The sequence below is a fragment of the Empidonax traillii genome, unplaced genomic scaffold (genome assembly GCF_003031625.1).
Source record: "Empidonax traillii isolate 1590-97213 ecotype Southwest subspecies unplaced genomic scaffold, ASM303162v1 scaffold240:size1935192, whole genome shotgun sequence".
Lineage (NCBI taxonomy): Eukaryota > Metazoa > Chordata > Aves > Passeriformes > Tyrannidae > Empidonax > Empidonax traillii.
In genome coordinates, this window is record NW_020955433.1 from 878,394 (window position 1) to 904,293 (window position 25,900).

The following is a 25,900-nucleotide window of genomic DNA, read 5'->3' on the forward strand; positions in this document are numbered from 1 at the left end:
TATCCAGCAAAACCAAAGTAGGGCATTTAGTGTTGCCTTCTTAGAGCAGCATTCTAACATAAATGTGCAGCTACTAACTTCCCATATTTTACATACTATTTCCTCCATCAATGGCACATCAAATATTCTTTTGCATGTGAGCTCAGTTTTGCTGGCTGTAAAACAAATATTTCAGCTTTAGTGGTGTAAACTGTGGAGTGTAGCTGTACATTATAAAAGCCTACTGTGCCAGTTTTTTTAAAGCAACTGCCTTTCCCCTTTGATATTGCCATCGTGCCTCTCAGCCATGCATTTACAAGCCTGAGCATTCAATGGGAACTGCTGCAGGTTCAGCACTTTTGAGAAGCAGCTTACTTAGAAGTCTAAAGTTGGATTTAGAAGCTTAACATTTTTGAGAAACTTGTCTATAATCCTCATAACTTAACAACTTTGTTGTTAAGGCAAATATCTATCCAGTATATTTATGCTGTGACCAGTTTAGATTTTTTTTACTTCTACTTTGGATAACTAATCCTGGTTAAGGAAAGATTTCCTTAACTTAAGGCAAGAGAACCATCAGAATCCCTTTCAACCCCATGTCTGTAACAGACAGCACTGTTATTCAAATCGAAGTTGTAGGCTTGATAACTCTACCTAGGTATCCAGGAAATTACCCAAGGACTAAGATATTATACTTAAAACTGAACTGAAAGACATACGTAAAAATAGTGTACCCCACTCACTTCTTTGATAAAGGAATCAGGCCAAAATGATCTGTGCATATTACTCTTTATTCTGTGAAACCAAAGCATCAAATGCTTCTTTTTTGTCACAGCATAATTTGAATCATTTGCATAAGGGGTGAGTTCAAGATGATGTATTTATTAGTCAGACTAATTTTATTTTTCAATTTGGCCGGTTTTCCTGCTCTTTAAATGTGATGCAACACCTAAGAGAAGGGCATCAATCCAAAATATACTTGAAAAGAACTGGCATTAGCTCTAACTTTGTCCTATCTGTTGAGCAAACATAAGTTAACTCATCCTTGAACCTAGGAACCGGCTGCTGTCTAGAACAAGACAGAAAAAGAACATTTTAGTAGTTCTGCTGCCACAGGGTCTGACATCTGCCTGCCTACCAGAGGTCAAGAGTTTATGCCAAACAGTGTAAATTAGAAAAGACTTTCAGCTGTGAACAAGAAGCTTACAAGAAACAATGGAGAAAAATTTCCAAGAGGAAATGTAAAATATCCTGACACATCCTTTGGTTAGCTGGTAGACGACAGAAGTGGAGAACAAATACTAAAATTCAAGCCAGCAATACAATATCCACTACATCCTTCCTTTTCTTCCCCTGCTTGCCCTCCCCCTCGCATCAGATTACAAGAACAGTGCTTTGTTTAGGGCAACATCCTCTTCTGAGGGCTACATGTGCTTTTCGAAATGTGCAATGTGCACCACAGTTTTCCATCCGATCTCTGCTGTAGAATCCAAGCTGTCCTCTCTCCTGCCCCCTACAAATATTTCAAGCTAGTGATGAAAGTGGAAACTAATAAAATACTTTAAATTTTCAGACTGATCAAAGTAGTGGAGCTAAGAGAAGTATGCACTTTAAGCTCTGAGAACCTACTGTTATCAGTAATACCCTGTAATCCTTAGTCCTACTTTTTTAAATTTCTGTAGTACCACAAATAGTATTTGTTATGTCCCAGTTGGCTGCAAACAGAGAACAGTCATGAACTAAAAGCATGGGAGAACTGGGTAAAAGAGCTAAAATGTAATATCTGAATATATAACAGGAAAATATCACTGGTTGTGGTACTCATTTTCTGTTAGTATTTCACAAATTTTCTCTACAGCTCTATCACAATAGTGTGGAAGTCAGCAGTGAAAAGGTTACGTTCCTTGCCAGAAGATACATCTCATGTATCACAGAATCACAGAATGGTTGAGGTTGGAGGAGACCTATGGAGGTCATTTAGTCCAACCTCCCTGCTCAAGAGCCACTTGTTCAGAACGGTCCAGATGGCTTTTATGTTTTTCCAAGGATGAAGACTCCACAACCTCCCAAAGTAACCTGTGCCAGTGCTCAGTCACCCTTACAGTGAAAAAGTATTTCCTAACGTTCACCTGGAACCTCCTGCGTTTCAGTTTATACCTGTTTCTTCCTGTCCTGTTAGTAAGCACCAGTGAAAAGAGGCTGGCTCCTTTGCACCCTCCCTTCAGGTATTTATATACATTAGTGAAATCCCCCTGTATAACCTATCCTGTAAATAACAGGATTATTTAAAAAACTCTTATTGATAACAGCTAACTGGAAATCTCTCCCGTTGTTTCCCCATGTGCAAAATAATATGCTCTATTGAAAGGTTCCCTAGGAAATGTCTTTTTATGATGCGACATAGTTAAGGCCAAGTAGTCTATGACTTCAACAGCTTCAGAATTTTATTAGCTCTTTGGCAGATCACATCAGCTTACAGCAGCTTCCTTAATAAATATGACTTTTGTTCTGTCACACAGCAAATTCATCTATTATCTGAAGATCCATAAGTAATGTTTAATTACTTATGCTAACAATTAGTGCTAAACTTACATCATGCACTGAAAATGCAATGCACTGCTCATATTTCTAACTATCTGTTGCTGTCTGTATTTCAGGTGTTAACTGAAACATGAATCTTACAAATTGGTATATGGGCACTAACAAAAAAGGAAAAATATATCTTCATTAAACCATTAACTGCTTGTGTCCTCTCTTAGGTTTGCAGTGCCCTCATTCCTATGGCAGGCTGGCTGCATGTGACAGCCAGTGCAAAGCCTTGCTCACATCTCCTTAAACACACACCAGAAGAAGAAAAAACACTGGCCAGTTTCCTTTTTCTTCCTTCTATTTTCCTCCTTGGATTTCCTTCCAGCGATGACACTCTTCAGTGTTAAAGCTGGGACAAAGATATGTCTTACCAAGTGCACCAAATAGCCTTCCTTGCACCTTACAGCCCAGTGACAGCCAAAAGATACATAACAGATGTATTAGATAAACCTCTGTCATCAGCCAGAAAAGTAGCACCAAATATATAATTTTTCAAATTGCCATGTTTATTGACAATTACAGATACCACGTGCTGTTTTGACTTGGGAATGGTCTTGTTTGTGACCTTAAACTGAGTTGAAATTTAAACTTATTTAAATTTCTTTCAGGATTTCTCCTCTGTTGTAGTTATTTTGCTCTTAGAGAGCAATCTGTAATAGTGACATCTGCTGTATCAGCACAAGACCAGGGGGGTTAAAAGTATCCAGAAGGTTGCAAACTGCAGTCTTCTGTCTGACAAATATGACTGTCTTAACAGTCTATTTTGCTAAAAGAGAAAACACTATACCCAACATAGCAGTTGCTCCATGAAATACAATTTGAACAGTATGACATGGTCCAAAGATATTCTGTGTTGTGGCTGACTCACAGCCATGAGTAATTTTTGAGCTTTACAGTAATTTTGTTGTTGTTATTGTTTTTTCTGTTTCAGAGAGCAGGCCTGTTCATGGACTGCCATGCTTTGAGAAGAATTGATACAATATTTAACCACCATGGACAGACACAAATCAGTTATCTCAAAGCTGAACCAAGCCCTTAAAAAAAAACCCATAATATAAAATTCAAATCTTGACTGAAGATATTGATGAGCAAGATGGATGATGCACTCATTGCTCTTCCCATCTGCAAATTAAATAAAGAAATTCAGTATTGTGGTGTTACAGCTAAAGCTAACATAGTTAACAACCATTTAGTTCACACACAGAGTGAAAAGCTCAAGCAGCTGCAGCCACACTGAGTCTGAGTTAAAACATTCATTATTCATCTGAAACTCTTTGCACCAGTAAGTGTAGGTAGAGAGAAATGTTTTAGGTACCCCACAAAGTACCCCACTCCAAAATGCTAGCATTAATTTGAATTTAGTAGTGGTTCCACACATTTTGAAGAAGATTCATTTAAAATTAGACAAGTATTTGAAAATCCCAGAAAGAGTATAAAGTCAGCAAATTTACTTGGTTTATTTGTTGGTTTCTTTAATATTGATTTCATCAACTTCAGTTGGGTTTGGTAACAGCTGGGGAAAAAAAAAAAAAGAAAAAAAGGGGAAAAAAAAAGGAAAAACCCCTCCATCCTTTATGTCTCAGTTTTACCTGATTTTTGGGGCATAGTCAACGAAATACAACTTTTCTCCAACTCAGTATTTAGGGCTTCACATGAAATACTGTTGGTTTTCAAATTCTTTCTTGGAAATTCACTTTCTGAAAGAATCACTGGGAAGAATCTAATTGTTATATTATCTGGTATTTTGAAATAATTTTCACTGTATTTTTTTCAGGAAAAATTATGTTAATCATAGGACCAATTGCAGGCAGCAGTTGGCTATTCTTCCTTTTTCAGCCTCTTCTAGTGTCATTAGATTGTGAAGTTTTTAGGACTGTGGTACTTTGCAAGTTGCATGGTTCTGACCACTCTGTTTGAAGCAGTCCCAGAAGGTATAACACAAGAACTTTGAAAGAGTTTTTCAGTGACACAGCCAAGCCTACATTGCAGTGGATCCTGATGACCATTTTCCTCCATCCTAAAGAAAAACAGTTTGATTTATAGCGAACCTCAGGTGCTCAGGAGAAAGAGGATATGTTCCATGAACTTGTCACAACTCCTTCAGTTGAGTCAATGGTAATACTTGCCACGGTGCTTTGCAAAGTCAGTGTCCTCATGGCTGTATCATTCTTCACATATTTTCATTCTGTATAATTTTTCACATAGCTTCTTCCTGTGGGTGGTTACTTCTCTCCTGCTTTTGAGAAGCATGGCACAAGTTCAGTGACATTTCCACAAAGACAGATTCAGGACTTGGCACCACTGGAAAGTTACTCTGCTCCTCCTGTGTGCCCCCTTCACAGTGACCTCACATTACTCAGCAGCCTCAATACACCTGAGACACACACTCTGTGGCCACACCACACCCAAGGATCTTCTCCCACCTTGGCCTGTACTGCAGAGTTAAACAGGGAAATCTCATTCCCTCCTTATAGCTCTCCCTGCAGTTATGCATCACCTGGTCTAGCTCAGCTTCAGACAGAGGCTGATAAAATGTAGGGAAAAGCTCCAAAACGCATTGTCCCCAAAGCTCCAGAGCAATCATACTGCAGTTTCCCTTAGTACTTTGGGAAGCTAATGACAGATATCTTGTTAGGCAAGAAAGAGATTTCAGTGTTCTCTGAACGGCATCTCTGCCAAAAAAAAAATCGCAAGAAATCAACCTGGCAGAAAAGGCTTATCATGGTATCCTCAGGGGATTCCAGTTAAAACCCAAGCTAAGTTATAGGAACTGTTTAGACAGAACAACAGCTTGGCAGCTCATGCTTCTCTCAAGAACACTATGCTATAAGCTATAATAATTATTCAATCAAAGCCATATTAACTTGTGCTCTCATTCTGGCAGAGGGGACACAGTCCATTTTCCTAGGTGAAATTCAGTTATGCTTTTTTTTTTTTTTTTCTCAATTTTGCAGCTGAGGGCAGATTTGTGTGCAGCCAAAGAGATGCAGAGGCCAGAGGAGCTGGGCTGAATGACCATTACCAAAGAGAAAGGGAAGACAATTCCAAAAGCAGCCAAACAACATAATTCCTGTCTGATTTCCTTGCTCTTCAGTTCTACTGATGTTTCCTCTCAGAGTTTTTCTAGAATGGTGTCTTAACAGTTATTTTACTGATCAGTAATGAATATCAGAAGGATATGCATTAACATCCTTGCAAACGATGTGTATGTAGCATTTCTCTTGTTCACATGCACGCTGGCCATGTCCTAATGAACTTTGAAAGGTTTCAAAGTGTCTGTACAAGTCGTTATATCTGTGAAGATTTATTGTAGAATCCTGGAATGGTTTGAGTCATAAAGGGCTTTAAAGATCATCTAGTTCCAATCCAATGCCATGGGCAGGGTCACCTGCCATGAAAACAGGCTGCTCAAAGCCCCATCCAACCTGGCCCTTCTCTGGGCAACCTGTTCCAGTGCCTCATCACTCTCATAGTACAGAATTTTTTCCTAATATCTAATCTAAACCTACCCTCCTTAGTTTAAAGCCATCACTCCTTGTCCTATCACTACACACACTTGTGAAAAGTACTTCTCTGGCTTTCTTGTAAAGCCCCCTTTAGGTACTAGAAGGCTGCTTTAAAGTCTTCATAGAGCCTTCTCTTCTCCAGGTTGAACAACCCCAACTCTTTCAGCCTTTCCTCACAGGAAAAGTGCCTCATCCTTCTAGTCATCTTTGTGACCCTCCTCTGGACTCACTCCAGGAGGTCCATTTCCTTCTTAAGTTGGGGACCCCAGAGCTGGATGCAGTACTCCAGGTCAGATCTCACCAGAGCAAAGGAGAGGGAGAAAATCACTTCAAGGTGAAAATTTACCCAAGGTACTAATTTACCCAATTAGTATTCATTCTAATCAGTCATACATGTCATGGAGTTTAGTGTATAAATTATAACACTTAAAAATAAGACATTTCAACTGATAACAATGAGCAGCTTCAACTTGAAAGAGTGTAATATAGAGAAAATTTCTTCACAAGTAAACAAAAAGAATTCTACAACATTAATAACATATTCACAACACTGAACAAGCTCTTTTCAGGAATGGGATTTTTAGCCCCAAAAGTGAGACTAGAGTTTGCCAGCTTCGCACAGCACTGAATAGGACTCATCCAGGATTCATCTGGGTAAGCTCTATATATAGAGTTCTCCAGAGGTCATCCCTCATTTATACTGACTTTAAAAAGGAATTTTAGTAGCCTCAGTCCAATGCCCCTGAATAGTGACAGTTAACAGCAGCATTATTTTCTTTAGTCAGCCACTCCGAGGAGGAGGAGGCGGCTGGGCTGTTCACCGCAGCGTTCCCGCTGTTATTTGGGATCTTTCCCGCTCCGCCCCGCGCGGTGCGAGGCCGGGGCCGGGGCCGGGGGCCGCTCCACCGCCGCCGCTCGGGGCTCCCCCCGGTGGCGGGGCAGCCCCTCGCTGCACCTCGGGCACCCCGGAGAAAGGCAGAGACGCGGCTCATCAGATAAATCATTAAATCCCCCACTCTAACCCGCGGCCCCGGAGGGCGGGGCGGGGGCGGGGCGGTCCGGGCCAGCCCCGGCGCTGCCCCTGACCCTGACCCTGCCGGGCCGGGGCAGGCGGGCGGGGCGGAGGTGGGGCGGCCCGGCACGGCCCCGGCGGGCGGAGCGGAGCGGGCGCTCCGGAAGAGGGAAGGAGCGGAGCGGCGGTTCGGGCGGTGTTGGGATCGGGATGGCAGCGCGAGGGTCTGCTGGGGATGCCGCGCTCCGCCGCGCGGCCGAGCAGTGGTTGCTCTGGGATAAGGTAAAGGACGACGGGCGCTTCCCTCCTCCGCGGGGGCGGCGATGGGGGCTCAGGCTGGAAAAGGGTCGGGAGGCACTCCGGGGTGACTTTCGGCTGTTGCGGTGTGCCGGTGCTGTGTGCGGTCAAGGCACTTGTTGGTTCCTTTCGCTCTGCCCTCGGAGCTCTTCGACCGAGGAGTGCTCTCCCTCCACAGCTCCCGCCCCGCAGCGAGGGCCGCGGTGGGGCCGGCGCAGGTCGGGATGCGGGGCCGGCGCAGGTCGGGATACGGGGCCGGCCCTGCGGCTCCGTCACCTGCGGCAGCAGCCCCGCTTCCATTTGGAAACCCTCTCAGCTGGTTTTTCAGTATCGTCCCTCTGAATGGCTGTCAGCTGTAATTGAATGTCTTTTTCGAAAGGGCCTGTGTTGATCCGAACCGCTTCTATTGCAGGGGCAGCTGATAGGCTTAAATTATGAAAGGCCAACAGACATTGTAGTGTTGCCTATCTCTGTGTTAAAAACCTCCTGATACGTCCAAATTTTTGTCAATTAAAAAGGTTGTTCCCAAAAGACACGTGGGCTCGCTTCAAAAGCACTAGGAAATGCAGAATTTGTCCATCCTCTTTTCTTCAGGTGTTACCCAATGCTTAGTGATTCTGACTGTTAATGAAATAACTCCTGAATCTTCAATATTGTCTGGTCTCATGTTTTTTCTCCCTTTTTTTCTGGTGTTGCTTGGGAATACTTTAGCATGTGTTATTTCCCTTCTGTTAAGACTTACCTTTGTCTTCAGTTTTGGTTTTGACAGCACTATAAGCAGAAGTAAAATACTTTCTATTTTCCACATATCCAAAGGAATGTCTTGCCATAGTGGTGTTCTGGAAATGCTCATGTAGTTGCTTGCTGCTGCAGTTCCCAATCAGATGCAGGCCTCTATTGACCTGTTTAGTTTGCATCTTTTATGGCCCTATTCATAAACGTTGTTATTTTGGCTGTGTTGGAACACACTAGCCATTGTCCCACTTCAGTCACTTAAGCGATTGCCTTGGATTCCGCACTGTACAATGCTCCAGAGCTACTCTGTGCAGTTCACGTACCTGTTTGGTAAGGCATCTTCTGCTTATTTCAAGATTATCAGTGAAAACATATAATAATTCTTTATTTAATATTCTTTATAGGTTCTAAAGAACATCATTAGAAGTACCTCAGGCTTGTTGTGATTCCTCATTAAAGATCATTCGACTGTTTAACTGATCAGTTATCCAGCTCCAGTTTTACTGATGATAGTGCTGTGCCAAACTCATCCTCCTTTCAGAATGGCTAATGTATCATGTCAAATGACACTAAGCTTTTGTGTCTTTTTTTCCCCCTAATTTAATTTGATTTTGAGAAAACAGTTGGTTTCAAAGGGCCTCCTATTTGCATAACTTCCCTGACTAACACTAGGTATATTTCTAACTGCTGTGTAATAATTTAATTTCCAAGTGGTTATTCTGAGTATTTTGTTAAGCCCTCTGGAAATCTAATGCAGTGTCCATTATAGCATCTTTACTTTTGAAAGGTTAGGCCTTTGTTAACACTTGCATCTTTGACTCAGTAATAATTGACCCATGTACAATACCTAATGCTGAATGCTCAAAAATGATGAGGTATTTTAATTTCTCAGGGACTTGTTACTTGTTTGTATTGAGCAACAGAAGAATCAGGTATAACCCTTGTCCATTTACTCTGATATAAAAAAAGATTCCTTTTCGACATGCAGAGATAGGTTAATATTTAATGATGATAAGCAGCATGTTTCTTACAAAATAATAGTTTGCAAGAGTGTGCCCTTATGGCTGATGGCAGTCCTGCTGACCTAAGAGGAAGTTTCTACCTAGATGGTAATTACTGTGCTTGTTACCAGGCTGTTTTCATTACTGTATTCATTACAGTAGTAGCATATTGTTCATTTTTTCTATTACCAATCATAAAATTATGAATAGAAGGTAGTTTCTGTTTTTAGTAAATATAAAATCTGTTTAGTCAGAAGTTTTCCCTCTACTCTAGCACCTAGTGGGGACTCCTGTACTGATGATACCTCTTTGGGCTTTCCTGTAGTGTCGATTAAAGTAAATAACTCGAGTGTTACCAGGTGATGTTCAAGCTAATTGCACTAGTGGATATTAACTCGGTATTAAATCACCTCCTACTGTATCACAGAAATTGGTATTCCTATACTCACATCTGGTGTAATCTCAGAGTAGAAAAAGTGTAATCAGAGAGAACCAATAAGAAAGGAGAAACCCAGGACTTTATTCTTCACATACAATTTGATCCTTCTTTAGTAGAGATGCTGTGAAGAGTTTGTTTAAGCAGAAGAAGAAGTCAAAACTAAGTTTATTTTTTTACTTAGCTATATATGATGGCATCATAACATTCTCCACAAAAAAATAGACATATTCTTAGGAGAATATAGCCATAAACAATCATAACAGTAACTCTGGAAAAATCCTTCTGCTATATTGAATAGACTTGTGCTGGGTTTTTACCGTGACTTGGTGGAGGGTGGAGGCAGGGAGGGGGAAACAACCCAAACAACTAAATTAATGCAATCACATTTTCTCTAGCAGATGATATGGACTGAAACTTGTAAGACTCAGGCAGGCACCTGGACATGTACAATCATTTACCAGACTTAAAAAACTGGAGGACCCACTAATTTCACAGTAGATACCAAACCTGTGAAATTCCTCTAATAACAACAAACAAACCCCTCCTTGGCTGTGGGGGCTGCAGGATGTCCTTCTGTATTGGCATTGCAACTTTTAGTCTGTCAAACATCTACACAAATGTGTGCAGTATCTACTTAGAGATGCTCATTTCAGTGCGAAGAGATGACTCGTGTGCACAAAGCTCATGCAGGGGAATAAAAAGGTGACTGGGCAGTGTACAAAGCCCGGTACAAACTGTGTCATTCAGCCTTACCTATGAGACACAGGCCTGATGTTGCAGCAAAAAGTTGACGTCAACTTGTAAACAGCCTACACTCAGAATGGTTATGCTGCCCTATATAATAACATAGAATTATATTTCCTCTTATAGAATATAATTACTCAGTAATAATAATTATGTTGAGCCTTCTACAAGGAGGTTGTCACTTAAAACATTCTTGGACTGGTAAAGTGGTAATTCTTAAACTGAAAATCAGTAATTCTGGGCTACCTAATTGCTTATTACACTCAAGAAACTGGATTTTTTTTATTATAATTCTTTAGCTTATTCTGCATTAAGTAGTTTGCTCATTAGCACCAAAGGCTCTTTAGCTTTTTAAGTATTTATTTAAACTATGTTGTTTGTCCCGTAGCAGGGGTGCACAGGTCAGTGATTAGAACATCCTGACTCAGGTCTCAGTTTGATGTGAAGAATGCTTACACCTTTATATGCAAGCTCACTCACATGGCTACTACTGTGTGTGTTCTGCAGTATTTTCTGAAGCTGCAGAAAACAGAAGTTTCTGCATTTAGATTTTTTTTTCTTTTTGCCTAGGATAATATGCCTTCCCTTGCTGTAAGTAATCCAGGAAATTGTAAAGTCTGTGACTTTTATGAGACTGTTTGATTGCCTAGAAATCAAAGCTTGTGTCCCTTTGGAAATTATCTTTGTACTCCAGTATAAAGTGTGTGTACTCATGCAGTGAGTGACCTGCCTCCTCTCCAGATAACCCTTTTACCAGGAGTGTGCTACTGTCCTCTTGGCTCATCGGTTCTCAAGAAATCAAATACTGAACATCACAAATCTCATGTTATTAAGATTGAGAAGTTGGAGCATACAGGACTTTACTAATTCCCTAAGTCTGGAAACAAAGAGAGTTGGTAGCAGTATAGATTATATAGATGCAATATACCAAGAAAAGCAGTCAAAGTTAGAAACTCCTCACTGTTCACAAGCTGACAAAGCCCTTTTGTTGCCACTGTGGAGTAATTTTGTTTATGAGCTTGGCTATAGTTGCTAGGCTTTCATCCCAAGCATTACTTGCAAATATGTTGGAAATTTTTGTCTTTATCTTCTGACCAGTCTGCATAGTTTTGCTGCTGCCCCTGGTGTTAGCCAGTCTTGGGACAAGATTAAGATTTTATTTTTTTAAACTCTACATATATTGCTATGGAAATAACAAATATTTCATAATAATCAGCTTAACATACTTTCTCAAATGTTTAGAAGAGTTCTTGTGTTGTGATGACAAAATTTTTCAGAACTGTAAAAGTGTGCTTTTTTTGTTTGTTTTGTTTTTAAAAAATGTTTAGAAAACATTAAAACAGACATCTTGGAAATCTTTTAACATCCCAAAATGTTTATATATATATATATATATATACACACTGCTGTCAAGGCAGCATGTTCACTAAAGGAGAATGTGAACTTGCTTTAGGAAGAAGGAGATAAATCTAAAATAAGTAATAGTTGAAGTTGTACTAATTTAAAATTAGGAAGATGTAGCAGGAGTTCTGGTATTCTTGAGGTGGTGTGCCATGTTTTGATATTGAAATAACCCCATACAGAGACTGGGACAGAAAGCCAGTTCTGTTAAGACAGACAAACAAAACCTTTTTTAGAATATATGAATTTTGTATCTACAGAATCCAAAAACTTACGCGATCGTGAAGCAATTGCTTGCAGAAGGAAATGCTGGAGAACTGCAGAAATACTTTGGCTCACGAATGGAGTTTGGCACAGCAGGGCTCAGAGCTGCCATGGGAGCAGGGATTTCCCACATGAACGACTTGACTATTATCCAGACAACCCAGGTATTGTGTTCAGCACTTTATCTCACTTACCTGGTTGTATATATGAATGGAAGAGTTCTTATTAATAGCAAGCAAAACCAGTAATCTACAAATTTTTTAGAGTTTCTTACTCTAAATACAAGTATTCATTTGTACAAGTTTTTTACTGTTCTTCCAGTTTTCAGAAGTAATTTAATTGATAATTATTAGGTGAGTGCTGCTTTCTGAAAATGAGCAGAGAGAAGCTATAAAACCATTAAAAGTTATTTTCCATATTTAATTTGCAATTTAATTTATACACGGCTGTAGTTAAGCTCAAGTGTAACAGTACTGATGTAACAACTACAAAAAACCCCAAAGGTAACCAAAATTTGTTGAGGCTTTCTGTTTTTTGGGCATAAATTTACATAAAGGCAGTGAAGCTGTATGTATGTACATAGATCCTAAAGTAGATCTACTTGGGAAGAGCTTAAAAAACTCCAGAACCTGAAATTACTGCAGCCTGGCATGGTGGTGTATCATGTCCTAAACAGGTGTCATTATTAAGGGTGAGATTTGGTTAAAAAATGGAAACATTGGCCTGTTGTTCTCTTCTTCATGTGAGACTTAATACAGATAAATCCCTTTTAAAAATTTGCAATTCAGACTAATCATGTTGTCTGTTCCTTTTTGGAGCTGGTTCTGATATTTTGAAAAGTACTTTAATGCTGTCTAGGTTTGCAATATAGATTTGAAGGTTTCTGATATTTCTTGGTGTTTATTGGTCCTGGACAAGCTAAATCCCAGAGCAGTTCAGTGAGATGCTGTGCGCACTCACCTTTCTAAGACATCAGCATCTTAGCAATCATCTTAATGCAATGATAAATTAAATATTAAGATTGGGTTAATGAAGTGGATTTGATGTTGTTTTCAGGGATTCTGCAGATACCTTGAGAAGAATTTCAGTGACCTGAAAAAGAGAGGAGTTGTGATTGGGTTTGATGCTCGTGCTCATCTTTCCAGCGGAGGTAGTAGCAAAAGGTAGTTTTCAGGTTTTAAGTATTTTGTAGATGCCTTATGTGATCCATTATGGTCTACTCCAACTGTATTTTCTTTTTGTAGAGTGAATTAAGGTATTTAGAGTATTCTGGTAATGCCAAAGCAGTCCTTAGAGTTGTGCTTTGTCTATTGAGAACAGTGAGGGAACACATTTAAATTGGGTCCATATAATAATTGAGATATATTTGATGTGTAGTTTTGTTTGTTGTTGGGTTTTGGAATTTTTAATTGAGTGGGGGTGGGAGAGAAGCTGTGAATTCTAGGTCACTAATCGGTGAGAAAATGAATATATTCCCTAGGCATCTTTTCTTCCTATTTAGGTTTGCAAGACTTGCTGCCAATACCTTCATCAGTCAAGGAGTTCCAGTTTATCTGTTCTCTGATATAATACCAACTCCCTTTGTGGTAGGTTTTTCTATTGTATCTTTTTATATACTGTATCCTTTTTATATGCACACAAATTTTGTCAGATAGTTTGCATTACTTACGTTAAGAATAACTAGATAAACCACTTTTTACTTTTTAAGCTCTTCCTGCAGTTAGTCTTGTGCTTATTTAGCTATATTTAGTTTACAACATCCATAGCAAGAGAAGGGAGAATGTGGAATGTCGGTGACAGTGGGATGCATTTCTATTCATTCCTGCTTTCAGGCAGACTTGTCTTGTAGGAGGCATCTCATTGTTTCTAGATTGCTGTGGAGTCTGAAGTCTGAAACACGCACAAATTTAGTTTTGTGATAGTTGTCTATCTAGGGTTAAATTCTTCATAGTGCAGTTTAAAGCAGTGTTGCAAGAACTGCAGTTGATTGCATTTCACTATTAAATAAAGAGCCAGGAGTAAACATACATTGAACCTGTGGTCACAAATAATGCTTTATTTTTAATTCACTCCATCTGTTTTGGGCTAATTTGTAAAAGCTCTCTCCAAAGATTCTCTTCTGAACGATGATGGAGTTAGTTGCTCCACAGACTGCTCTCAGAAGACAGTATGGATGAGATTGCTTGAATTGTAGTTCTCTGCCCCCCATGGACTTCTGTCATTACCCCAACACATTTGGCACCCCATAAGACTTTGGGTACCTCAGGTCATTCTACAGTAGGCAACACATGCATTTGGCTTCCTTCTATAAATACACTGCTCTGGAGATTCACAAAGCATCTGAAACAAAACTAAGAACACATAAATGGAAAAATGCACAAGAGAAAGCAAGGACTAAAGTTGTGCCACATGGGGTTAGTGGAGCAAGTACTACCTAGCTTCTGCTTTAGGAAGTCAGTGTGTAGGAATCACATCCTGGTTTTCTTTTCCTTTATTATGGAAGTATTATGTATGCATGAGAATAAATAATATATAATATGTTGCACTTTCCACTCCAGATATCTTTCTCTTTTTACAGCCATATACAGTAACTCATCTGAAGCTTTGTGCTGGAATTATGGTTACAGCTTCCCATAATCCAAAACAAGACAATGGTTACAAGGTATCCCTATGTGATCTGCTTTCTGGCTCTTTTCAAACCTTTTCTTTCCCTGTAGAGAGACTAATGCTATTGTATATAGTTCCTGTCATGGTATAGACGAAATTAATTGCTAGTCTGATCTCTTCTAAGTGTAAATATTTAAAACTAGTGGCACATTATACTAATACCATAATTAAAATCTTTGCTCTAGAAACCAGGAAGTAACACCATTGCATACTTTGGAACACTTTAAAATATTGACTTCTTTTCAAAAGCATTAATTATTTCTCTAGTTCGTGAATTTAAAAGGTCTCCTTAGTATTACAAATCCAGAAAATTCAAAATATATAAAGCCTAATGAGTTGCTTGTGCAAAACATTTTAAAGAAATTCCAATAATTTTTTGTAGCATATTTTTCTTTTGCTGAGTGATACAGTTATCGGTGTAAGCTTTTTCTATGAAAGAAATCTGCTTTCCACTGAAAAAAAATATTTGAATTACCTGTCCACCAGTCATTCCATGGCTGGGCTAGTCATATGCAAACTGTTTCCAAAACACAAAAATGGAATTTTTCTCAATAAATGACTCGCTCTTGGTTTGGAGTTCATTATGGATCTTGATATCTTTAGATAAAATAAACCAGCTATTTTTTATAGAACAAAAATGGGACAGAAAAAGAAACACTGAGAATATGAACAGGAGAATACTCTGGATGTACCTAAGCCTAATTTGCTCTAAGACTTACTGAATGTATTGCACCTTAACCAACAAAAAAAGTAACAAAACTATCTTATGATACTAATTATCAAATACTCTATTTTTTATTTAGGTTTACTGGGAGAATGGTGCTCAGATCATTTCCCCTCATGACAAGGGAATTTCTCAGGCTATTGAGGAGAACCAAGAGCCATGGCCTCAGGCTTGGGATGACAAACTGATTGACAGCAGCCCGCTCCTTCATGATCCTTATGCCATGGTCAATAAGGAGTATTTCAAAGACATACAGAAGCAGTGCTTTTACAGGTGACTGGTGTTAATTCCTTTAAGAATACAGGGTATTCCATGAAGTATGTCATCAGGGCAGTTTAAACTGGTGGAAATGAGGGTGGCCATGATCCTGCCATAACCCAGTTCTGCCTGTGCCTTCTCGTCATCTTTTGTGGTAGCACTGGCAGCTGTGGTGCTGTAGCAAGCCAGTGCCATCTGCTGGCCTGGCAGAAGTCTAACCCAGCAAAGTGAGTGAAAAGAACCAAAGTCAGAATTACTAGAGAGCTGGGGCAATGAGAGAAATTGCGTTGCTTTTTCAGAATTGGAATTGTCTCCTGTGATATAGAATACTGACTAGTATCTGTTCCTGAAAACAGTCAGTTTTGTGCTGAACATTCTTCCATATCCAAGTTTACTGTTAACCTGTTTTATTTCAGGAATATAAACAAGGAAACAAACCTGAAATTTGTTCATACTTCTGTGCATGGTGTGGGTCATAAATTTGTGCAGTTGGCCTTCAAGGCATTTGACCTTAGCCCTCCTTTTGCTGTTCCGGAGCAGAAAGATCCTGATCCAGACTTTCCCACAGTGAAGTATCCAAATCCTGAAGAAGGCAAAGGTGTTCTGGTAAATAGATTTTTTTTTTTCTTTTTTTGAAGTATTTGCAATGTCTTTCAGTATCTTTCTTTTTTGCCTGAAGTCACAGCTATAGATATTGTTTGAAGGTTCTATTTTGTTTCTGTTTTCATAGCCTTACATTTAGTGAAGAGTTAGCTGGTATCCTTTCATTGATACAACTATTTGAACCAGTCAGGTAGTAATCAGCTATAACTTTGGACTGCTTTGTTCTGTACTCTAACAGAATGGGCAGCATCTGCACATAGAACAAAGTGATAATTATTTTTTTAAAAAATGAAATAGTAAAAAAATCTTCTCAGTTGGTTTTGAAAGTTTGTACAATTTAAATCTGAAATACAAGGACTGATTTCTGACACAACACCAGGAGGGGGCAGAAGAAGTCCTGGCAGGTGGTTAGAATTCCTGCTACTATTTCTGCTGCACTTTGTTATTGAAGGATCCCATTGAATCTAAGTAGCTTTTAGTTGAAGCTACAGAATTGGAATCATACAGGTAAAGTTAAAAGTCTTGATTGTGTTCTACTGCTGCAAGGCTAGAAGTTTTTAGGTTTTTTGAGAGACACATAATGATTTTGGATGTTTGAGATTAAATAAATTGGGAAAATGATTTAAAACCTGTAACAAAAGTGAAAATATTATTTGGGAATATTAATGCTCATCTGGTCTTGCTTGCCACTTTTCCAGACATTGTCTTTTGCTTTGGCTGAAAAAGATGGGGCAAGAATAATTTTAGCAAATGATCCTGATGCTGATCGACTTGCAGTGGCAGAGAAACAAGAGAGGTATGGTAATAATGAAATGCAAGCCATTCACATTTTTTACTCAAAGGCTAGGCTCATTTGGAGAATTCTTGCTACCTGTATTGCAAAGGAAGAATAGTGACAATAGTAATTTCTGGACTGAAAAAAACAGAAATGTGAGAAGACCATATGAAGCAGAGCACAGTGGAGGCAGGACATGAAATGATGATTAATACTAGACACTGTGCAGAAGCCTGAATAAATACTTGACACTTGCTGTACTTAAGGCATGCACAGAAGTATGTGAATTGTTGTGATTGTGCTGTATCTTTTTAAAGGTAGGTTTTCAGTTAGAACTTTTTCACATAAAACTGATGAACTTCTTTCATACTATGTTTATTAAATAATAATTTGGATATTCAGGAGAATCTTTATAGTTCCCTGATAATCTCTGTTCTTTAGTATGAGTTCCTTCTTTCTCAAATACTGTTAAACCAGACACTTCACTAATCATTAGATGATTTGTGCCTCTATTGCTCAGTTCCCCACTTCTTTACATATCTGAATTTCACCTTAAGGTTTGTCACTGTTTAGTACTTCTCAGTGTAGTTATTTGCACTCTACTCTTCAAGAACCAACTATACATGGATTATTTATCTGTGTATACCCTGTCAAGAATGGGTTCACAAAAGGCAAACTTGCTTAATCAGAGGCTTATAATGAATTTTTCGTATTCATGGAATGTAATCTATAGTTCTGTCTCAGTATGGCCATCCCCTTATTTCATGCCCTCCTGATATCCTGTACTTTTACAATGGCCTGTATTGGGGTTATATTTGATGAATGAGAACAAGCTGAAGTTCTGCACTTGGTATAATTTCTGCAAATAGTGATGTTTCTCCTGTATCTACCTTGATAAAGCAAAACTAATCTGAGCAGTTAGAAACCATAAATCTTTAATAAAAGTAAGCTTCAAGGCTTCCAGCTCAGAGAGGAGCAGAAAAAAAAATCTTTTGCTAGGCCAGAAGCAGAAATAGTATATATAAATTCCCTGTGCATAAGAGCCAGAAGAGGGATATAAAATTCTGGCAACAGTCTTTGGTAACCAAGGGACAAGATGGGCACCTGCTAGATGTCCTCTCTGATTGTGGATGATGCAAGGAGTTGAATCTGTATCAGTTAGACAAATTCCAAAAAAACATTAAAAGGAAGCAGTGCAAGTAGCTGTTTTGCTTACCAGATAATCTCTTTCTGTTTTGTAGCAGCTTCAAAGATAGCAGTGTTTTCTTTGGGGTTTTGAGGTACTTTTAAACTTATTAACCTTGCACCATGAACTAAGGAGGCTTATCTGTCTTTAGAAGAAGAATGAGCTGGTTGGTGCTTTCTGCAGTATCTTGGGCAGTATTGGCTGGAATATCCTTATTTCAATTGTTTTGGTCTGTGCCAGCCTCAGTTGGCAATTCAGCATTGAGGAAAAGGCATAAAATGCTTCAGTTTGTGCTAGTTATGATGGGTTAAAGCAAGAATGCAAAATCTCTCCTGATTTTTGTCTAAAAACTTAGAGCTATCAGAATATTGAAGAGAGGGGTGTTAGTTTATCATATTTATCCCCAGTGAGAGCATGGTGCTCTCACTCTCCTACCTATGTGCTCATTGTTTAGTCTTAGTTGTCTCCTAACTTTCAGTCCTGCGTCCTCTCAGACTCCTGCTGTAGCTGTTCATACACTAATCAAATATTAATATAGGCTTCTACAGTATCTGTACTTCTTCTTTGACAGAAACTCCTGCTAGAGCACACTCTCTCAGCACTCTTACACTAAGTTGCCGCTGTGCATTGCTTTGTGCATGTTGGCATCAATAAATGCAGGAGACTGAGTCTGCTCCTCTTTCACAACAGGTACTGTTTCTGTAGGTCTTGATTTTGTCTGTTTGGTAGTGTCTTTGTCCCCTTTTATTACTGAGAATTTTTGGACAATTTTTGCATTTTTCTTTCCCTTTTTTCTTGAGTTTTTTTTTTTATGTTCTAGCAACACATCCATATTAGTCTTTTTTTACCCATTTGAAGTTTTGTTTTTTTTTCCAATCTTCTCAATGACTAATTAATGTATTTGGGATTAAATAAAAAGTATTGGTCAAAGGGTCAACTAAAATACTGACTTACTTGAAAATTGTATTTTTGTATCTTTGTGCTTGTCTTAGTCACTGATTTATAGTTTTTCTGCTGAATATTTTTGTTTTACTTATAATATGCTGGAAATATCAGTGTTTCATCTTTGGATAAGCTCAAAAGTTTGTACATATGATGGAGGAGGACAGTAACCATTTCAGAATGTTTGGGGGGAGGGAGGAATTTTTTTGCTTGTTCACAATGAACATACAATATCTTATTACTGTTGCTTGGAATTCAGAAGCAGTGGGTTATTTGTTAATATTGATGTGTAGAAGAACCAATTTTTTTCCCCTCCAGTATTATCCTTTGAAATCATGTACTTTTTATTATTTTTTTCCTCTCTAGTGGTGAATGGAAAGTGTTTTCTGGAAATGAACTGGGAGCTCTTTTAGGCTGGTGGATCTTCACGTGCTGGAAAAATAACAATAGAGATACTCGTGCCATTAAAGATGTCTACATGTTATCCAGTACTGTTTCTTCCAAAATTCTGAGAGCAATTGCATTAAAAGAAGGTTTTCACTTTGAGGTAAGCAACATATTACATATTATTTCATGTTCTTTAATTTGCTTTCTTACACAGTGTCACATCTTTTTAAAGCATTGCTTTTCTTTTTAATGCCTTCTATTTTTCCTCACTGCTGCAGGAAACACTGACAGGTTTCAAGTGGATGGGCAACCGTGCCAAACAGCTCATGGACCAGGGAAAAGCTGTTCTTTTTGCCTTTGAAGAGGCTATAGGTAAGAAACAGAATATTATGTTTTCATGTCCTGCAAAATGGTGGAAGTAGAACTACTACTGCTGGTTTTAATCTTTTATATCTCTGCTTAGCACAAAGTTTCATGTGAGTTAGGTGTATGTATCTTCAGTCGCATGACTATGTAGACAGACTGCAAATTCTGCATAAGCTGTTTAAAAAAAAAGAAACAAACGCATTTTTCAGACTTGAAGTTGTTTGTTTACCTGACAGTTTTAAGCTAAGTTTAAATGTGAATAAAGTAAAAATTCCCTTATATTTGTAAAAATTCCTTTATATTTGTAAACTGGAAAGCCATGAATGAAAGCCATGAACAAAAGCTATGAATCTGTGAACAGGAAATCGTAAAGCTATTTCTTAAGTATCTCAATACCTGAAAACCAGAGAAAGTGTGACTAATTTTGCCGATAATTATCAGTGTTACCTTACGGTTCCATGTAAGGTAATCGCATTTGAGACAAAGTACTTGCATTGTTCCTGCAGTGTAGCATTTCTCTTTCAGGAGAGCTCCACAAATACTTGGGAGCATCTGGCACTGATGTGGTGCAAACATCTGTCTTGAAATTCTATTATATACCTTGCTTATCAAAATTAACACTGATTAGAAAATAAAATTTTTCTATTTTTGGTTTAACTCCAAAATGTCTGTACTCTGGTAATGTGCATTTGTCCTTTAAGAAAATGTTGGTTTGATTAACCACCCCACGCCACACTCCCCTCATTTTATCTTATTTCACTTTAAATTTGTGTCAAAATATGTCAAAACATTATCTATAATGTTCATAATGTTCTTTATTTAGGGTATATGTGCTGTCCTGCTGTTCTGGACAAAGATGGTGTCAGTGCTGCCGTTATAACTGCAGAGATGGCTAGCTTTTTGGCAACCAGGAATTTGTCTTTGACTCAGCAGCTGAAAGCCGTCTATGATGAGTGAGTTCAATTATAATTGTTTAATCTTCAGATTTCTCCATTTCACATGCTGGAGTTCATAGGGACTCAGTAGCACCCTCTAGTATATGAAGAATTAAAATGTGGGTTATTGTACTATTAACGCAGTTCTGTGCTAATAGTAGTCTTCCAGAAAATGCTCCTGCCTCATGGGCATGAATATGTTTATGACTTTGTTTTGTGTCATTTTAAGGTATGTTAAAAATAATAATAATACTCTATTACTAATTCCTTATTAGTTAATTGGCTTGTTTTTATTTGCTTTGTCTGAAAGGTTTTTCCATTTTGGGATATTCTGTGTCTTTTTACAGAAAATTGAGCAGGTTTTTGGCCAGCAGTATTGCTGTGTTGTAGAGATCACAGTACTTCTTGCTGCTTGAATGAGCCAGATGCACAAAAGTGTTGATGGCAGAATGACATATTTATGCTACTCATAGAAGCCAGCTTGCTTTTGTCCTTGCAGGGCTACTTGTGATTAAATTAATTCTAGTTGGCTCTAAAGTTAGGCTTTTTGTGATATTATTCTGTCTATTTTTGATGGATAGCTTATGTAGTTGGGGTTTGCTTCTGATTACTGAGATCTGAGCTGATTATTTAGAAATGCTGTGATTTGCTATAACTCTTGGCTATTTACAGCTAGGTATCCTCTCTGAGAGCCTTTAATATGAGGCACTGCTTTTCTTTTGTTCTTGTTTAATGTGTTTAAAAAAATCAATAACAAAGATGGCTACTGGCTTTCATAGGGCAGGGAGTGGATTTTGTGGAGATTTTGAGTTGTTTTTATAAAGAAGGGAGCAGCACAGACTATCTGATACTGTCCACCTCTTCATGTCGCTCAGACACTAACAAATGAGCGGAGGAACCTGCGAAGAGACTGGTGGAAAACTCCAGCTTTGCTGCCGCTCGTTCTATCAGTCCTTAGAGTTCTCATTTGCATGCAGCACCAGCCATGCTTGTTTGATCCACTCTTTAAAAAGCAATCAAGTGGCAATGACTTGCTTACTCTGCATAAATAAATTGTGGGGTTTATCAGCTATTGTCCATAGCAGAAGTTTAGGTGGGTTTAAGAAACGGTAATATAAAAGCATGGAAGAGGAATTCATGCCTAGAGCTGCAAATATAGCATCTGACAGGAGATTTCCCTTTATTACTAGTAGATGGAAGCTCATGTTCAAAGAATTATCCTTCTCTGGCTTGGGCTTTTTTGTTATATTTTTTAATATACTAATTCAGTAAACACCTGCTTCAGGTTGCCCTTGGAATATTTATCTGGGTGGAATTAAGCTGTGCCACAATGGTGCTGTGTATATAGCCACTGAAGAGGACTTTAAAAGTCAGAACATCTTTAGCATAGAAGCAGTCTGTAAGATGTCACTGCACATAGTCACTCTTTGTGGAAGAGCTGCAGATACAGGGAAGGATACAAAGCTGCACTGTTAAATCAATGCTTGATAACTAGAACTGGAAGGAAGATTCTTGTTTTTGTTTGGGGGATCATTTTCTGTGTGATCTTAGTTTGTTCGTGGCTAGTATGGAGTTGGCAGTTTTCTACTTCTGACTACTTTATTCATTGTCAGATTTGCTTTGTCAGTTGCTGTTGAAGCAGAAGAAACTCTACTCTGCATTTTGAAAATATAGAATGGGCATCTGTTCTCAAAGAAGTAAATACAGATCAGGAAAAGGACACAGTCCTACTAAGCTTATCACTTTTTTCAGTTACAGGATAGGTTTTGTTAGTTCCCTTGTTGAATTCTCAAGACTGATTTAACTACTATTAACCTTCAAAATATCCATTTAGATATAAACATGACCCTATTTAAGGAGTCTTTCAGGTCTCTAGAGTGAACATCCAAGTACTAACGAACGATTCTGCCCTTCAGATTTTCACTGGCATCAAGGTTCTTTATCAAGTCTTGACCTGTAGCAAGAGCTCACTTAAACAACCAGTCCAGGCTTGTATGTTTTTCAACAATACGCTGTTTTGAAAAGTCAGTTTTAGCAGGTCATTTGTCTGTGATGCAGATTCTGCATCATTTGACCTGGCATCAAACAGGTAAGGTAAAGAGGCAGTGTTCAGAACAGTTTTGGTTTAGTTAGAAACACTTTATTGAAGTGTGATTGGAAAAAACAGCCTAAAATTTGTTTTACTCAGGAAAGGTCAGCTGAAATCCAGTCAGAGAAGCTATTTAGATATAATCTCTTCCTATGGTTGTTCGAGCTCTTCAAGGCACTAATGATATTTTTTTTATTTCTGATTTTGCAGTAAACTTTCTCGGTTTTAATCATTAAAAGGAAAAGGCATCTGCACAGAAGTTTCTTTAAAGTATGTAAAATAGGACAGTTAAGCTGTTGAGGCCTTAAAACTGTAAGGGTTTTAAACTGATGCTACAGTTGGGTGACCATGAGTATAGAGTCTTGCTTTATGGAAGGTTGTATAATGAGTTTGGTGCACAATTGCCAGAACAACATTGCTTCTTTAATTCACAAATATTGTGTCTTCACAGATATGGCTTCCATATTACCAAAGCTTCATATTTCATCTGCCATGATCCTAAAGTTATTCAACAGCTTTTTGACAACCTTAGAAACTTCGATGGAAAAAACACATACCCAAAATCTTGCGGTAGATTTAAAGTTTCTGGAATAAGGGATCTAACTACTGGGTATGACAGCAGCCAGCCAGATCAAAAGGCTGTAAGTATCTTTCTAAATTACATATAAATCATATGTGTATGTGTATACACATACATAAAAACTTCTACGGAGAAACACTCTAAACATTATGTTACATACTGAGTCATAAAATAACTTAGATTGGAGATGATTGTTTTGCCTTGGTGAGAGGAAATGAAGTGGGAGTAGGGGTGGGGGTTGTTTGGTTTTGTGGTGGTTTTTCTCTCCAAGATGACAGCCTGTAAAGGGTGGTAGGAGGATCTTGCTGTCTTGCTACAGCAATTTTGCATTATCATATTGTGAGTGTACGTTAAACTGTCTACTGAGATGTGGCTTTGAATTGCTTAGTTTTCCACAACCTCTGTTTCTTTTTGTCCTGGAAAATGCCATCACAGAGCAATTTCTATTCACAGTAAAAATGTTGACTAGACTTGAAATGAGCTACCTAGGAGAGATGTACTGCTACCATATTCTAGGTTGAGGACAAGGCTGTTGTTATGGTCTCAAGACTACAATGATGAAGGAAACATAACTAAACTTAATTTGAGTGATCTTTCTATTATATGATGTGACATTAAGTCATGGGTATAAACAGTCTTTTTCCAAGCTTCTAAAATAAATATTCTTAATATTTCTAGATACTTCCTACTAGTAAAAGTAGCCAAATGATAACATTCACTTTTGCTAATGGAGGAGTGGCCACAATGAGAACCAGTGGGACAGAACCAAAGATCAAATACTATTCTGAACTTTGTGCACCTCCTGGAAACAGGTAAGGTCACTTACAGCGGTAAATTTGGTGTAATAGAGGCTATATGGATTTTTGGTATTGTTTTAGTGAAACAAGGGCTCTCCACAATCAAATACTATTACTAAAGTAATTATTTTAGTGAATTTGTTTGCATAAAGCTTCAACACTGCAAAGTTTTTTGATGCTTTTGTGTTGTCACTGAAATTCCTTTGAACTCACTTTTGCAGTCAGTAAAAATAGTATCACCCTCTTTTCACACACATGGTTGCCTTAAAATTATATAACCATATATAAAGTGTTCTAATATATTTCAAACCCTTTTATGTTTAGTAATTACAGCCTTGACTGATAGTCTTGGAATCATGTAGTTCTTAAAGATAAGTAATTATTAACTTACATAATGAAAATAGCACTTTCTCATAGAAGAAAATTAAAAATACTGTTACAAGTCTAAAATTTACACTTCTAATCATATACATTTAGCAATAGAAGATCTTCTGAACTCCAATTGGCTGTTCTACTTTAGATTTTATTGCAGGTTTGTTCCCCATGATGTTCACACACATCAGTTGGAAGCGAACATCAGTGTATTACCATAAGAGATCAAGTCTGTATACTTTTAGCATTAACAGAAAATATTTGTCTAAAACAGTGCAACAGATACAAAAATTCCTCAGACTGAAAATGTGCTTTTTGCTTCTCTATTTGTGACACTGTTTTCCATGTTTGTGTGTTTGTTTTTTTCACAGTGATGTTGAGCAGCTGAAGAAAGAACTAGATGAACTGGTCAACGCTCTTGAAAAACACTTCTTTCAACCAGAAAAAAATAAACTTCAACGAAAGACTGAGTAAAATAGCCAAGTTTAGTACCTTAATTGGTTATCGCAGCATTAGAAGTGCATTATTTAAGACTTTAAGGATTTTTAGGACCAAACAGCTGAGAACTCAGACTAAAAAGAATTCTGCTTTTATTAAGAGTTATTTTGGGTACTTTTGGATCTAGTATCTTATTTTGGAAGGAAAGTACCTTTACCCTTAAAGGACCAAAAACACCCAATCAGGTGAACTAAAAGATTTATGAACTAGAAGTTGACTGAAAATGTATTTCAATCAAAACTTGTTTTAATTAAATATTATAAGTAATATTCTAATTTCTGAAACACAGCCTGTTTTGTGGGGACTTTAATTTCTTTTGTGTGTATATAATCTGATAACACTCTGCAGCTCTGTGCAGGTTTAGATTTGCAAAGCAAGTTCTTTTGTTAACAGGAAGTCCTGAAAGCCTGTGGTGAGACCTTGAAAAACTTGGGGCAGATGTTTCAGAGGCAGTGATCCTTCTTGGGGATTTTGGCCCAAATAAACAAGAAACTCACAACAAATTTGCTGAATAAATATTTGCTGTGGACTATATACCATATCCAGGGCTAGATATACTAAGTGTACTAAACTGCCTTTTAATACCATAAACGTATTAAGATCATATATCTACATACAGCACCCTTCTCTTGCCTCTGAACTAAGCATAATGATTTCAATGCATACCCCAGTTTTGGAGCCTGGCATACTGTTTGCCACCATGACTTGGTGCATAATTCTGCATGTCTAGTTTAGAGCAGAAGTTTCCATTTTA

The 25,900-nt window shown here is 38.1% G+C and overlaps 1 protein-coding gene across 2 annotated transcripts; it reads left to right on the forward strand.

Annotated features, from left to right (window-relative positions):
- Window positions 1-7,196: 7,196 nt before the first annotated feature.
- On the forward strand, window positions 7,197-25,662 carry PGM2 (phosphoglucomutase 2). 2 transcript variants are annotated; one of them, XM_027888545.1, is made up of 15 exons: window positions 7,245-7,368; window positions 7,796-7,872; window positions 11,964-12,131; window positions 13,024-13,130; window positions 13,469-13,553; window positions 14,546-14,629; window positions 15,438-15,631; window positions 16,033-16,222; window positions 16,918-17,015; window positions 19,489-19,669; window positions 19,788-19,881; window positions 20,699-20,828; window positions 23,351-23,540; window positions 24,158-24,291; window positions 25,020-25,662. In XM_027888545.1, exons 3-15 carry the CDS (start codon window positions 12,045-12,047, stop codon window positions 25,120-25,122), a joined length of 1,677 nt encoding a protein of 558 aa, XP_027744346.1. In that variant the 5' UTR covers window positions 7,245-7,368; window positions 7,796-7,872; window positions 11,964-12,044; the 3' UTR covers window positions 25,123-25,662. The 2 variants fall into 2 exon arrangements, with proteins under 2 accessions (XP_027744345.1, XP_027744346.1); XM_027888544.1 differs by lacking the exon at window positions 7,796-7,872 and having other exon boundaries at window positions 7,197-7,368.
- Window positions 25,663-25,900: the final 238 nt, after the last annotated feature.

Bases quoted from the DNA above. Each gene is read 5' to 3' on its own strand.
- PGM2 (XM_027888544.1), top strand. From the start codon at position 7,297: ATGGCAGCGCGAGGGTCTGCTGGGGATGCCGCGCTCCGCCGCGCGGCC. The intron at 13,554-14,545 runs GTAGGTTTTTCT...CTCTTTTTACAG, and splicing joins TAATACCAACTCCCTTTGTG to CCATATACAGTAACTCATCT. The intron at 23,541-24,157 runs GTAAGTATCTTT...TAATATTTCTAG, and splicing joins GCCAGCCAGATCAAAAGGCT to ATACTTCCTACTAGTAAAAG.